Source organism: Haliotis rubra, unplaced genomic scaffold (genome assembly GCF_003918875.1).
Source record: "Haliotis rubra isolate DU_JTF1 unplaced genomic scaffold, ASM391887v1 Scf58, whole genome shotgun sequence".
Classification (NCBI taxonomy): Eukaryota; Metazoa; Mollusca; class Gastropoda; order Lepetellida; family Haliotidae; genus Haliotis; species Haliotis rubra.
The window spans coordinates 1,753,677-1,767,521 of NW_025767279.1; the positions used below are offsets into that span (position 1 = coordinate 1,753,677).

Sequence of the window (13,845 nt, forward strand, 5' to 3'; positions counted from 1 at the left end):
AGCACATGTAATACATGTGGTCTCACCTTAGGCAAGTGAGTTTGTTCAAAATTGCCTCTGTTCACCCAGCAGAAAATGGGTACCCGGTAGGGCTCTGACGGGTAGCAAAAATCGGACTCGAGTACCCGGGGGATAAAACCCGACCCGGACTCGAGTACCCGAAACTTTTAAGTTATAGTAAAAATTTTAGTGAGAGCTATGTGTTTGTTTTAGGTAGTTTTCAATGGAATTTCACGCAAGAATGCAGCACTTCTAAGTTATAACGTCTGTATTAAATTGAAAGGCCACATTACTCAACTGAACACTGGCGCAAACAGCCCACAACAGAAACCGGTTCATGTGAGGTATAGCGTCTCGTGTCGCAACACGTGGTTATGGATACACAAAAATCGAGGGTTTGAAAAGCTTTGAGACTGGAGTAACAATGGAGGTTCAACCCACAATGCAGAGAACAAAATTCAGAAAAAACAAGCAATTGTCAAAATCAGAACATTTATTAAAGCACGTTTCGTTTAACCAATATCAAATGTGAATTTCTTTGAAAAGATTGCACATTGTCACAAAGTGCATCATGGATGATCGTCCACGCGTCTAATGGTAAGAATGCATGATTTTAGATCCCACTCGTCTGTGATGTAATGCCCTGTGACGGTGATGTATTAAACCGTGGGTGGCACAGCTGGTCCAGATATCTGTTGTCAAAGATACGCCAGGTTACTGCTATAGAATATCTTGAAGATGAGTTTTGGTGTCGGCATATATTACTTCATAAGGTAATCATGGAGGGTCTTTGGGCATGTTACTATACTCAGCAGAAAAACAAACGTCAGTACGAATTCAAAATTAGATAGGCACTGTAATCAAATCATTACAGAATTTGACATAAGCGGATCAAAAACATGTTTGTGTACAATATCTTGACACATCAATGATTAACTCAGAAGAATTTCAAGACATTACGTGAACGTTTGCAGTCCATTCAGACCTTTGACTTCAGTATCTAGTGTGACCACCACGAGCAACAATAACTGCAGCACAGCGTCTATGCATGGAGTGCACCAATCGATTGATGAAAGCCATTGGTACTTGGAACCACACTCTGAGAAAGGCCTGGCGCAACAAATCGGCTGTGTTCGGCCTTGGTATGACATTATTCAGTCTCCTCTGAATTTCATTCCAAAGATGTTCAATTGGGTTTAAATCAGGACTAAGGGCTGACCACTGCATAATGTTGACACCGTTCTGCTGTAGGAAGTCCCATGTAGCTCTGGCAGTATGGGCCCGGGCGTTATCATGCTAAAAAATGTTGTTCCGGTGACGTGCGAAATGTGGTATAGCTTGGTTGATGTAGCTCACCGCTGTGATGCCGCCTCCTCTCCCTGAACCAAGGTTCTGGAACACCACAGGACCTCTGGTTCAGGATTATTCCACCCCATACCATGATGCTTGCGCCTCCCCATGAGTCTCTTTCACACACATTGGTCTGAGTAACGCTTGACACGTCGTCGCCATATTCTTGTTCTGCCATCTGCAGTTGATACGCAGTACAGACTCTCATCTGTGAACAGAACAGTACTCCATTGTCTGTATCGCCAGTTTTGATGTTGTAGGGCAAACTGTAGACGTTCACGCCGATGACGAGGGGTGAGGATAGCTCCAAGGTAAGGTCTACGGCAATGGAGGTTCCCGCTGTTAAGACGTCGGCGTACTGTATCAGTACTGATTGTTCTTACGTGTGTTCCCACTGTCTGGCGTGCTGTTTCGGATGCCTGTATGAAGGGATTCTGTACATGCTGTCGCACAACATGGCGGTTGTCGCCTTGTGGTCAGCCTTGGTCTGCCAGTACGGGGGCGATCATTTGTGGTGTTGGTGGCCCGGAAACGTTGCTGCAGCCTGGAGCTGGTCCGAACATTGACCTGGAAGTGATTGGCAACGGTTTGTGCAGTGTGGCCAGTTTCAAGTCTTCCTAGCGCCTGGTTCCTCTGAGCTGTTGTGAGTCGCGGCATCCTGCTGACGTTGTAATGTGAATGTTTCAACCAGATTTGGGGGGTGCATTTTATAGGGCTGGTCCTTGTTGTAACCCCCCAAATATCCCTGCGTCAGCGTGGATTGCTTTTTGACCCAATTTTGGGAAGAATCGTACACACTGATGGACTTGTGTTTTCATGTTAAGATGTTTTCTCATTGAGCTTGTTGAGCTCCCTGCATAACTCAGCATAATGCCGCAAAGGCGACACTTGGTTTTGAAGTGTCAAGATCAAAATGGGACCATACCTTCGACCTTTTCTGATCCATCACTGCACACGTTATCACGTTTAGTTTAGAGTTGTCTCCCTTTGTCGGATACTCGAGTCCTGGAATTTGGACTCGAGTCCTGCCGTACCCGACCCGTTGCCGGGTACTCGAGTACCCATCAGAGTCCTAGTACCCAGTGGGATAAAGTCTTGTGACTATAACCTTCTAGCGCCTAACAGGCAGCTTGGGTTTTCCGGGGTTATACTGTGCTGTGTTGTTGATTGTTAGCGCTTTGAGCATACCTAGTGTGGGGTTTGGCGCTATATAAATGTACACATTATTATTATTATGTTTTACAGATTAAAGATAGTGTGCAGCAGAAAGGGTTCGGGTGATCATGGCACAGTCAGGCTGGTAAGGCTCATCATCAGCTCAGGGCCCTTGCCCCCTCTACATGCAGCCCAAACAGGAAACGCTGCCTAGTCGAACCCACCAAGAACTTTCCGGAGAATATGAAGGCTCCCCAACACAGCAGCCTTCTGCCTTACCCGGAGTGTCAGAAGGCTGTACTCGCGGTGGAGAACCCGGGCACTCTCCTGATCTGCGCCAAGAGATCAGGAGGTACCAAACCAAGGGCCCCGAGAACAATGGGGAGCCTGACGACAGTGTACTTGGGATGCAAGCGAGACATTTCAAAGGCGAGATCCGCATATTTAGCATGCTGTTCCTGAATCTTGCCAATCACATTGCTGTCAAAAGGGACAGAAAATTCAATGATATAAATAAATTCATTGGCTTTATCAAAAAGCACAAGATCAAGTTTGTTGGCAGGATTCTTCTAAGGCTGTATATCGGCCTATTCCACAAAAGTTTGAAAGCATCATTTTCCATGGCACCCTGGACATGTTCAGGGGATGACCATGGATTGACCTCAGAGTCAAAGCCACAGGCATGGCGAAGACGGTAATAAAAGCAGCGAGCCATGCCATCATGTCTCTTTAGATATGCTGTTTGTTCCAAGGAAGGGCATCCACTGACAAGGTGTTGGACAGTTTCTGTAAATTCATTACACAGTCGGCATTTAATGTTAATATTTTCTTTAAGAATCACATTGAGGCGATTGCGTGTAGGAAGTGACTGGTCCTGAGCAGCAAAAAGGAAGCCCTCAGTTTCACATTTGAGACCAGCCGACTTCATCCAGGCGAAGGAGTCGGTGGGATTGCTATTCTGTTCCACACACTGCATGTACACATGATGCAATGGCTTTTCAGAAAGCTTCTCCACAAAAGACCGACTCTGGGCAGACTTGGTGAAGGACTTCACCTGGTTTACTCCCATCGCTGTACCGCCCAGCAGTACATCGCCATCAACAAAATCAACCTCAGGTTTCAGGTTCTGTCCAACAACCTTGGCACGCTTAAAATAGCTGTGGAATTCCTTGCTTTCATCATGAGTCTTCACATGCATCACCAGAGGATCATCCGATAAATAGATATGTGCAAAAGTACACAATAAAATTTTATCGTGAAGAGCTTGCACATTAATCAAACCCCGACCTCCAGAATTGATTGGCATATATAAACGATTAAGAGAGGAACGAGGGTGGTGTGCTCTGTTATCAGACACGATCCTTCTGGTCAGGCGGTCAAGACTCTGGATATCTTGTTTTGTCCAATCTACTACTCCAAAGGAATAGGAGAGGACTGGCACAGCAAAAGTATTGGTGGCTTTGACTTTCAAGCATTTAGCTGTGAGCTCCCGATTTTCTTTAGGCGAGATTTATACTTGGCCCGAAGTTTGTCTTGAATCCAGGCATTCTAGAGCTTGTCTCGAACTTGCATTCCAAGATAGGTGTAGGCCTGATCTTCAACAAGATGTTCAATAACTCCTCCCCCTTGAAACTTGACCGATCCATCATTAGTTACCTTGCCATGTTTCAAATGAAGAGTATTACATTTGTCGAGTCCAAATGTCATGCCAATATCATTAGAAAAGGACACGACAAGGAGAACCTGCTCTTTCAAATTGGAATCTCCTTTGGCAAGGAGCTCGATTTCATCCATGTAAAGGAGATGAGTAAGAGGTGTTGGGGATCTGTGCTGAGGAGGTCCGGGATGGTAACTCTCCTGTTTATTGAGCAGAAAGCTCAAAGGATTTAAAGACTAAGAAAAAAAGCAAAGGACTAAAGGAATCCCCCTGAAATATACCCCTTCTGATTGGAATAGATTCCGAAGTCTGCACCTGCCCTTGCGAGTACATCTCAAGTTGAGTCGACAGCAACTCATTAAAGACTTGAGTAAATCAAGTAGTCGCTCAGGGAGGTCAATACAATGAAGAGACTTCAGAATCCATTCGTGAGGGAGAGAGTCGTATGCTTTTTTGTAGTCAATCCAGCACATGGAGAGGTTGCGGTGATATGTTTTAGCCTCTTCCAAAATCATTTTCTGTACAAGAAGTTGATCCTTGCACCCCCAACATCCCTTTCTTGCCCCCTTCTGCTCTCTGTAAATTATATCATTGGAAGAGCAGTAAGATGACACGAGGTTTGTTAAACACCCTGTGAATATTTTGTATTGTGTATTGAAACATGTGATAGGGATCAGTCAAGTCTCCTTTTATTGGGGAGGAGTATTGTGCGACCTTTGCAGAACCATGGGGGAACATCACCTGTGTCCACGAGAGAATTGAAACAGTGAAGTAATGGTGTTTGGACACAGGAGAACAGTTTCCAGTACTGGTTTCGAATGCCATCAGGCCCTGGAACTGTATTAGATTTGGACTTTTTGATAACACTTTTCAGGCAATCTGGTGAGATATAACAGACAAACAACCGAGTTACTTTCTCATGCATTGCATGGTCATTGTCACGGACCCATGGTGCCTCAAGGTTACAGTTGCCGGGTACAGACCACAACTGTTTCCAGAACCTATCATTGGCATCCATCGGAGGCCGTTTGTCATGTTCACCATCACCCTTTGTTTTCAGTTGCCTGTAGAAGTGCTTTTCATTATTTCTAAAAAGTTTATTTTGTTTGATGAATTTATTTTTCTTTTCCCATTGATTCTTTCTTTCAGTCCAAATCTTTATTTTGGCCTTAAGGGAATCGACAATTTGGAGAAGTACCTTTTCTTTTGTTGTCTTGTATTGTAATTTTAATTTTCTCCAAATTGCCTTTTGCCATTTTGACATTGGACTCCCTGATGATCTTAACTTCAGGCACTGCTCTATCCAGGAAATGTATTTTCTAGTTTCCGTTAGTTTTACTTGTTATTATTATTATTATTATTATTATACATATCTTATCTTTGTATGCATGGGATTGAACCGGAACTTTATTCAATGAGAATGAATTGGGTTTACTTACATGTGTGAAATGTATTGCAATATTTGCTTAGTTTTCAATCAGCATCATTTAGTTGAAGCTGAAACCCACTAAAAATTTGGTTTTAGAAACATGTGTTGAGATACATCAAGTTGGGCAAAATGCAGCTGTTCCTAGAGTTTGCTCAGCTGTAAAGTTGAGCTCAACTCTTCATAGTAATTGTTGAAGCACTAACTGTCTAATCTTTCAGTTGTCAAGGTCTCTCTGTATGTTTTAGGATTCGTTCTCTGATGCAAGAAAGCAGACAGATTGCTGGTTGGGTGGAAGAAAACACAGAATTGATCAAGCAGTGAGTTTATACAACTCTATTTATCAATCGTTGCATTGATGGTGGCTTCAAAGTAACAGTAGCAGCATCCAAAATATGTAATCGAAAATCTCATCCTGACATACTTGTGTCTGAGGAAGAGAATTTTTATGGATGTCAAGATCTTCATTTGGAAGTTGACATCCATTAAAAAGTCTCATTATGTGTTTAAGTCCTAAATGCCATTCAATGACCTGATACTTGTGTCTGCATCATGTGGGTTTTGATACGTCCTTAGGATACTGTCAGGAGCATTGCAAGACTGAAGCATTTTAGTTTCAAAAATAAAAAACGTGGATTGGATGGTCAGATGAGGAGAATAACACAATCTGGGCCCCGTTCCTCAAAGCGATTGTAACACTACAATAGTTGTAAATCACTACATTCCAATTGTAACTTTAACTTACAATCACTCCACCGTTCCTCAAAGCAATTGTAAGTTACAATAGTTGTAAGTTACAATCAATTCCGTAAAATGCTTATGACCATCTGTAACTTCCTTACGATCGATTGTTGTGTATGAACAAGATGGCAGTGTTTGTTGTAATTCATAAACAAAGGAGACAGAAATTTGGCCCTGAGAGGATATTTTGAGACCGTTGTCATGTTCTTGATGTTTACAATGACGCTGAAATATTTTCAAGGTACAGAATGACGAGGTCTTCTATTCTGAAGCTGGTAAACATGCTAGAACCTGGGTTATCCTCGGACTCCCAGTGTTTACATGCACTATCCGTAGAAAGTAAGGTTTTAATTACTTTGCAATATCTTGCTAAGGGTGGATTATTTTTCGTCTGCTTGAAAGGGGAAGCAACTCGCACCTACTGGAAGTTATGTAAACGCATTATGTCTAACTTTCGTGCAGAAGATCACAATTGTAATTTATGATCGGAAGAATTACAATCGCGATACTTACAATTCCCTTACAATAGCTTTGAGGAACGACAATACATTCTTATTTACAATAAAGTAAAGTTGATCATAAACTGATTGTAGCTACGATTGCTTTGAGGAACGGGGCGCTGATTGGTCAGGACTAAACCATTACTGGGTGTGACATTAAGCAAGCATTAATTAAGGCATGATTCACCAGATCAACAAAGTCATCTTTTCTTGACATCTGATTGCTCCCGATTACTAGGTTAACAATTGTAAAAATTACTGAGCAATTCCCTCTCAAAGTTAAAATTGTTGTTGTTTTTCAAACACATATATAACCGACTTCATGCCTCTGATATATTTCTTTCATGTTATTAGATGATGTTGAAGGTTAAGGTCACACAGTTTAAACTAGTTTGTGTGCACAAAACGTATTCATGAGTGGAATTTACTTAAACTTGTCACCATGTACACAATGTTTGTAAGTTGGAAATCACTGTAAAAACACTTAGCAAAATATCGGGTTTTATTTGTTATAGATAAAAATTGGTACATAAGTTTCCTTAGTATCCACATAATTTTTAGTGGAAATTGATGAAATTTGGTATGCATGATGTTTAAGTCAGGGTTTCAATCATATCAACTTTCAATTGACCTCCATGTAAAGTCAAATTACGATGCATGGTTCAAATTTAGGAACAATATATTTAAACCCTAAGTAAGGAACGGCACATCTTCTTTCATGATTATATCAAGAGCTTCAGGATGTATTGTTAACAGGGTATAGAGACGTCATCATATTCAATATTTGTATCACCACCCAAGTATTCGTCCAGTTCTAGCATGTGATTGGATGATGTTAAATGTCAAGGTCACTTGGTGTGAAGTAAATATTTTCATATGTCCAATATATTGAACCTGATGGAACCATTGAAAGGTTCATGACATATATTTCTGCTGTACATTTTAAGGCATTCAGGCAAAGGTGAACTGCTTCTGTCTTTGTATGTAATGCAAACACGGTTATAGTTGTTATTTTATTTGTTTTCAGAATGGAAGAATGTGCACTTCATAGTTCTGGATCACTCTCAAGAAATCTCACTCCCGAAGGAATTCAGAATTGAATGTCAGACAGATTCAGAGGAATAATGTTCTAAAATATGGAAATAAATAATATTCAGTAAATAAATCTAAACTGTTACCCCTATAAAGGTTATCGATTTGGAGCAATAAGAGCCATAAGTCTACTTCATACTTTTCGAGTACCATCCAAACTAAAGGCTGAATACCAGTTGCTGCTTGGATTTACATATTAGAATATTATCTGATAGCCCCTTTCCTTGTTCAGAAGAAAAGCTGTCTAAAGAATCTATGACTTCAATTTTGAATTCTGAGTGACCTTTTCATAAGGAGTACCTTCCATGAAGGAAGTGCTGAAGACTTGAAACTGTAAGGCAGCATACACATGGCAGGATGTCAAGACATGTCAAAAGCAGCCCTTCTCTTTGAACTATTTGCCAAAGGGGTTGCACTTAACATTTCAAAACAATTACAGCCTGACTTCTGAAAGGCTGAATTCAGATAGTCGTCTTCTAAAATCTTCTCTGGATGTCATTGCTATGACTATACAAGAGAAATGACAACAGACCTCACTCTTGTTTGATATGAACACCACCAAATATTATCAAGAGATTCTTTAAGAAAGGGCAACAAAGTGACTCTGATCCAGGATCAGCTCTTAAGCTCAGCTCAGTTTTGATTTACTTGAAGAAAGGTATTTCAACCAATACTGGTACCAACTCACCAATTGAGCGTTGTCAACAAAGCTCAATATTCTGTCACCACGATTCCTGAATGAAGGGCTTTCGCCCAACAATACTGGCAGCGACTCAAGGTTGAAGCATCATCATCAAAGCTCAGTAAAAAGAACGAGCTCCAGTCTGACACAAGAAGATTCCTGAATAAAGGGCTTTCACTTAATACCGGTACAGACTCACAAGTGGAGCATCGTCAATAACGCTTTAGAAGTTTTCACCCAATACTGGTACTGACTTACAAATGGAGCATTGAAGAGGAACAACTTTATTTTTTTGACAACTCCTTTATTGCAATGGATGAGACATTTTGGTCTATTACACTTAAGAAGTTAAAATTTGTTCCTCTTGTTCATGCTAAGTTTGAAATGCCACTTTAAGAAGCCAGTGGACCATTCTCAGTGAACCAGCTTCATTTTGACACCAGATGATTCCTGGATAAAGGTCTTTCACTTAATACCGGTACACACTCATCAATTGAGTATTGTTAGCAAAGCTCAGAGAAAGTAATCAACTCTAATCTGATACCAGCAGATTTCCTTAAGAAAGGGCTTTCACCCAATATTGGAACTGACCCATCAGTGGAGTATTGTAGACAGAGTTTAGAGAGAGTAACTAACTCTGATCTAGTACAAGAAGATTTCCTGATAAAGGATCTTTACCCAATACTGGTACCAACTCACCAGTGGAGCATCGTCAGCAAAGCTCAGAGAAAGTAACCAACTCTAATCTGATACTAGCAGATTACCTGAAGAAAGGGTCTCCATCCAAAACAGGTACTGACACATCATTAGAGCATTGTCAACAAGGCTCAGTAGAAAGAACTGGCTCTATTCTGACACCAGAAGATTCCTGAATAAATGGCTTTCACCCCAAAATGGTACATATTCACCGATGGAGCATAGTCAACAAGGCTCCGTAGAAGGAACCAGACCCATTCTGCCTAAAGAAGATTTGTGAATAAGGGGCTTTCACTAATACTGATACAGGCTCACCAGAGAGCAACATCGAGAAAGCTAAGTTAAAAGAACTATCTCCATTCTGTCACCAGAAGATTCCTGAATATAGGTCTTTCACCCAATACCTGTACAGACTCATCAATGGCGTATCATCAGCAACGTTCAGTAGAACGAACTAGCTTCATTCTGACACCAGAAGATTCCTAATAATGTCTTTCACCCAATACTCAACCAACCTGTGGAGCATTGCCGGCAAAGCTCAGAAAAAGTAACAAAATCTGATTCTAGCAAGATTCCTGAAGGAAGAGCTTTCACCCAATACTGGTACTGACTCACCAGTGGAGCATAGTCAACAAGGCTCCGTAGAAGGAACCAGACCCATTCTGCCTAAAGAAGATTTGTGAATAAGGGGCTTTCACTAATACTGATACAAGCTCACCAGAGAGCAACATCGAGAAAGCTAAGTTAAAAGAACTAACTCCATTCTGTCACCAGAAGATTCCTGAATATAGGTCTTTCACCCAATACCTGTACAGACTCATCAATGGCGTATCATCAGCAACGTTCAGTAGAACGAACTAGCTTCATTCTGACACCAGAAGATTCCTAATAATGTCTTTCACCCAATACTCAACCAACCTGTGGAGCATTGTCGGCAAAGCTCAGAAAAAGTAACAAAATCTGATTCCGGTAAGATTCCTGAAGGAAGAGCTTTAATCTAATAATGGCACTGACTCACCAGTGGATCATCATCAACAAAACTCAATTGTAAGAACTAGCTTTATTCTGTCTCCCGACGATTCTCCAATGAAGGGCTTTCACCCAATACTGGTACAGATTCACCAATGGAGCTTTGTCCAAAAGGCTGAGTAGAAGAAACTAGCTCGATTCTGTCACCAGAAGATTTCTGAATAAAGAGCTTTTGCCCAATACTGGTACCAACTAACTTGTGGAGCATTGTAAACAAAGCTCAGTAGGAGAAACTAGCTCGATTCTGTCACCAGAAGATTTCTGAATAAAGAGCTTTTGCCCAATACTGGTACCAACTAACTTGTGGAGCATTGTAAGCAAAGCTCAGTAGGAGAAACTAGCTCGATTCTGACACCAGAAGATTTCTGAATAAAGAGCTTTTGCCCAATACTGGTACCAACTAACTTGTGGAGCATTGTAAGCAAAGCTCAGTAGGAGAAACCAGCTCGATTCTGACACCAGAAGATTCCTGAATAAAGAGCTTTTGCCCAATACTGGTACGAACTAACTTGTGGAGCATTGTAAGCAAAGCTCAGTAGGAGAAACTAGCTCGATTCTGACACCAGAAGATTTCTGAATAAAGAGCTTTTGCCCAATACTGGTACCAACTAACTTGTGGAGCATTGTAAGCAAAGCTCAGTAGGAGAAACTAGCTCGATTCTGACACCAGAAGATTTCTGAATAAAGAGCTTTTGCCCAATACTGGTACCAACTAACTTGTGGAGCATTGTAAGCAAAGCTCAGTAGGAGAAACTAGCTCGATTCTGACACCAGAAGATTTCTGAATAAAGAGCTTTTGCCCAATACTGGTACCAACTAACTTCTGAAGTATATGCAAAGCTCAGTAGGAGAAACTAGCTCGATTCTGTCACCAGAAGATTCCTGAATAAAGAGCTTTTGCCCAATACTGGTACCAACTAACTTGTGGAGCATTGTAAGCAAAGCTCAGTAGGAGAAACTAGCTAGATTCTGTCACCAGAAGATTCCTGAATAAAGAGCTTTTGCCCAATACTGGTACCAACTAGCTTGTGGAGCATTGTAAGCAAAGCTCAGTAGGAGAAACTAGCTCGATTCTGACACCAGAAGATTTCTGAATAAAGAGCTTTTGCCCAATACTGGTACCAACTAACTTGTGGAGCATTGTAAGCAAAGCTCAGTAGGAGAAACTAGCTCGATTCTGACACCAGAAGATTCCTGAATAAAGAGCTTTTGCCCAATACTGGTACCAACTAACTTGTGGAGCATTGTAAGCAAAGCTCAGTAGGAGAAACTAGCTCGATTCTGACACCAGAAGATTTCTGAATAAAGAGCTTTTGCCCAATACTGGTACCAACTAACTTGTGGAGCATTGTAAGCAAAGCTCAGTAGGAGAAACTAGCTCGATTCTGACACCAGAAGATTCCTGAATAAAGAGCTTTTGCCCAATACTGGTACAAACTAACTTGTGGAGCATTGTAAGCAAAGCTCAGTAGGAGAAACTAGCTCGATTCTGTCACCAGAAGATTCCTGAATAAAGAGCTTTTGCCCAATACTGGTACCAACTAACTTGTGGAGCATTGTAAGCAAAGCTCAGTAGGAGAAACTAGCTCGATTCTGTCACCAGAAGATTCCTGAATAAAGAGCTTTTGCCCAATACTGGTACCAACTAACTTGTGGAGCATTGTAAGCAAAGCTCAGTAGGAGAAACTAGCTCGATTCTGACACCAGAAGATTTCTGAATAAAGAGCTTTTGCCCAATACTGGTACCAACTAACTTGTGGAGCATTGTAAGCAAAGCTCAGTAGGAGAAACTAGCTCGATTCTGACACCAGAAGATTCCTGAATAAAGGGGTCTGTCACACAATCCTGGTACCAGCTCACCAGTGGAGCATCATCAAAGCTAAAAAGCAATAACAGATCTCTGAAGAAATGGTTTGTGTTTGACACTGATACCACCTCCATATTAGAGCAGTTTCAAAAACATCGTTACAGTTACATAGCATATGTGCAAAGACAATATCTGCACACAGAAGTGATTATGATGCACAAAGAATTTCTGAAAGATCTTTCTTGCAGAGATTGTGACAAATCCTAGTATTCCATGGATAACTAGTCATTTTGAATTGTGCAGTAAGTATAAATATTGCCTCAGTTTACAAGAAAACATAGCAAGCAAAACATCAACCCGTGTTAGTAAATGTTGTCAGGAGTAATCACATTTGGAAAGGATGATGGAAAGAATTTGTGAAATATGTGTTTCAAAGAGCTCAAGGTATTGAAATTTTAGGATATTTTGGAGAATCATTTGATATAACTTCTTGATCTTGCTATTCAACCCGAATATTGTTGGTTATGATTACAACAAATACAGATCCAAGACACAATCATATGTCAGGATGTTACTACAGTTCATACAAAATCAGTTTGGCAAGTGTGGTTGTGACAGGAAAATAGCTATCAAAGATATTTGCACAGAACAAAATTGTAAATTAACCACAGTCAAGTTGACTCATGTAACTGCATCAACCCCTACTGCATCTGTGTCACCTGTGTCACCTGTGTTTTCTATGTTACCTGTGTCACTACCATAATGGACAGATACCACTCAACTTTAACATCTATCCTTCATCAATGTTCTTATGACTGTGCAAGAAAGGAATATGCAGTGTTTGAAAAGGACACTTAAACTAAACATCAAGTGGCATGTTGCATCTGTTCCTTTCCCTGTTGTTCAGGGGAAAGTAGAACATTTTAGCACAGGATGTAATGGAGGTGAGACCAATTTGACTCACTAACATCAACAGACAATTCCAGAGAGCTGCAGTGTGTTTCGTACTTGCTGCTTCCCATGAACTGCCTTCAGTTTAAGTCTTGTCCAGCTTTACTGTATATATTCATGTAATAACTACCATATGTCATTGCTGTTTAAATACAGTTGAAATGTATTGTTAGTAACCATCACCAATTTTGTCTCCAGAAGACTTCATTGACGTGGAACCTAGTTTTGCAGATCATCCATGTAGGTACCACACTCTGTACAAAGATCACATTGATAGAATATCTTGACTGTCATGACAGGATCACTTTTTATCCCCCGTAACGCGTTTTGCGGGGGGTATTAAAATGGACTCTGTCCGTGCGTCCGTCCGTCCGTCTGTCCGTCCGTGCACATTTGTCTTTTCCGGAGCAGAACTCTAAAACCGTTCTCTATTTCATCACCAAACTTGGCAGATACATGGATCTGGTGGTGTACTGGTGCCTTTTGGTAGTTTTGGAATTCTGATTTAATTATTTTTGGCGTTTCCATGGCAACAAGTTCGACTTTGACTGAAATTGATGGTAGTGCTCTTTTCCAGAGCTGAACTCTAAAACCGTTCACTATTTCATCACCAAACTTGGCACATAGATAGATCTGGTGGTGTACTGGTGCCTTTTGGTACTTTTGGAATTCTGAATAAAATATTTTTGGCGTTTCCATGGCAACAAGTTCGACTTTGACTGAAATTGGTGGTAGTGCTCTTTTCCGGAGCTGAACTCT

The 13,845-nt window shown here is 41.0% G+C and overlaps 1 protein-coding gene across 4 annotated transcripts in view; it reads left to right on the forward strand.

Annotated features, from left to right (window-relative positions):
- Positions 1 to 8,686, forward strand: part of LOC124254714 (serine/threonine-protein kinase TBK1-like) — a 73,772-nt gene extending 65,086 nt beyond the window's left edge. For all 4 annotated transcript variants that reach the window (XM_046688564.1, XM_046688562.1, XM_046688563.1 and 1 more), the window contains 2 exons: positions 5,837 to 5,908; positions 7,857 to 8,686. In XM_046688564.1, the coding sequence (XP_046544520.1) occupies positions 5,837 to 5,908; positions 7,857 to 7,929 (145 nt within the window). In that variant the 3' untranslated portion in view covers positions 7,930 to 8,686. The remainder of the gene's footprint in view (positions 1 to 5,836; positions 5,909 to 7,856) is intronic.
- The last annotated feature ends 5,159 nt before the right edge of the window (positions 8,687 to 13,845 follow it).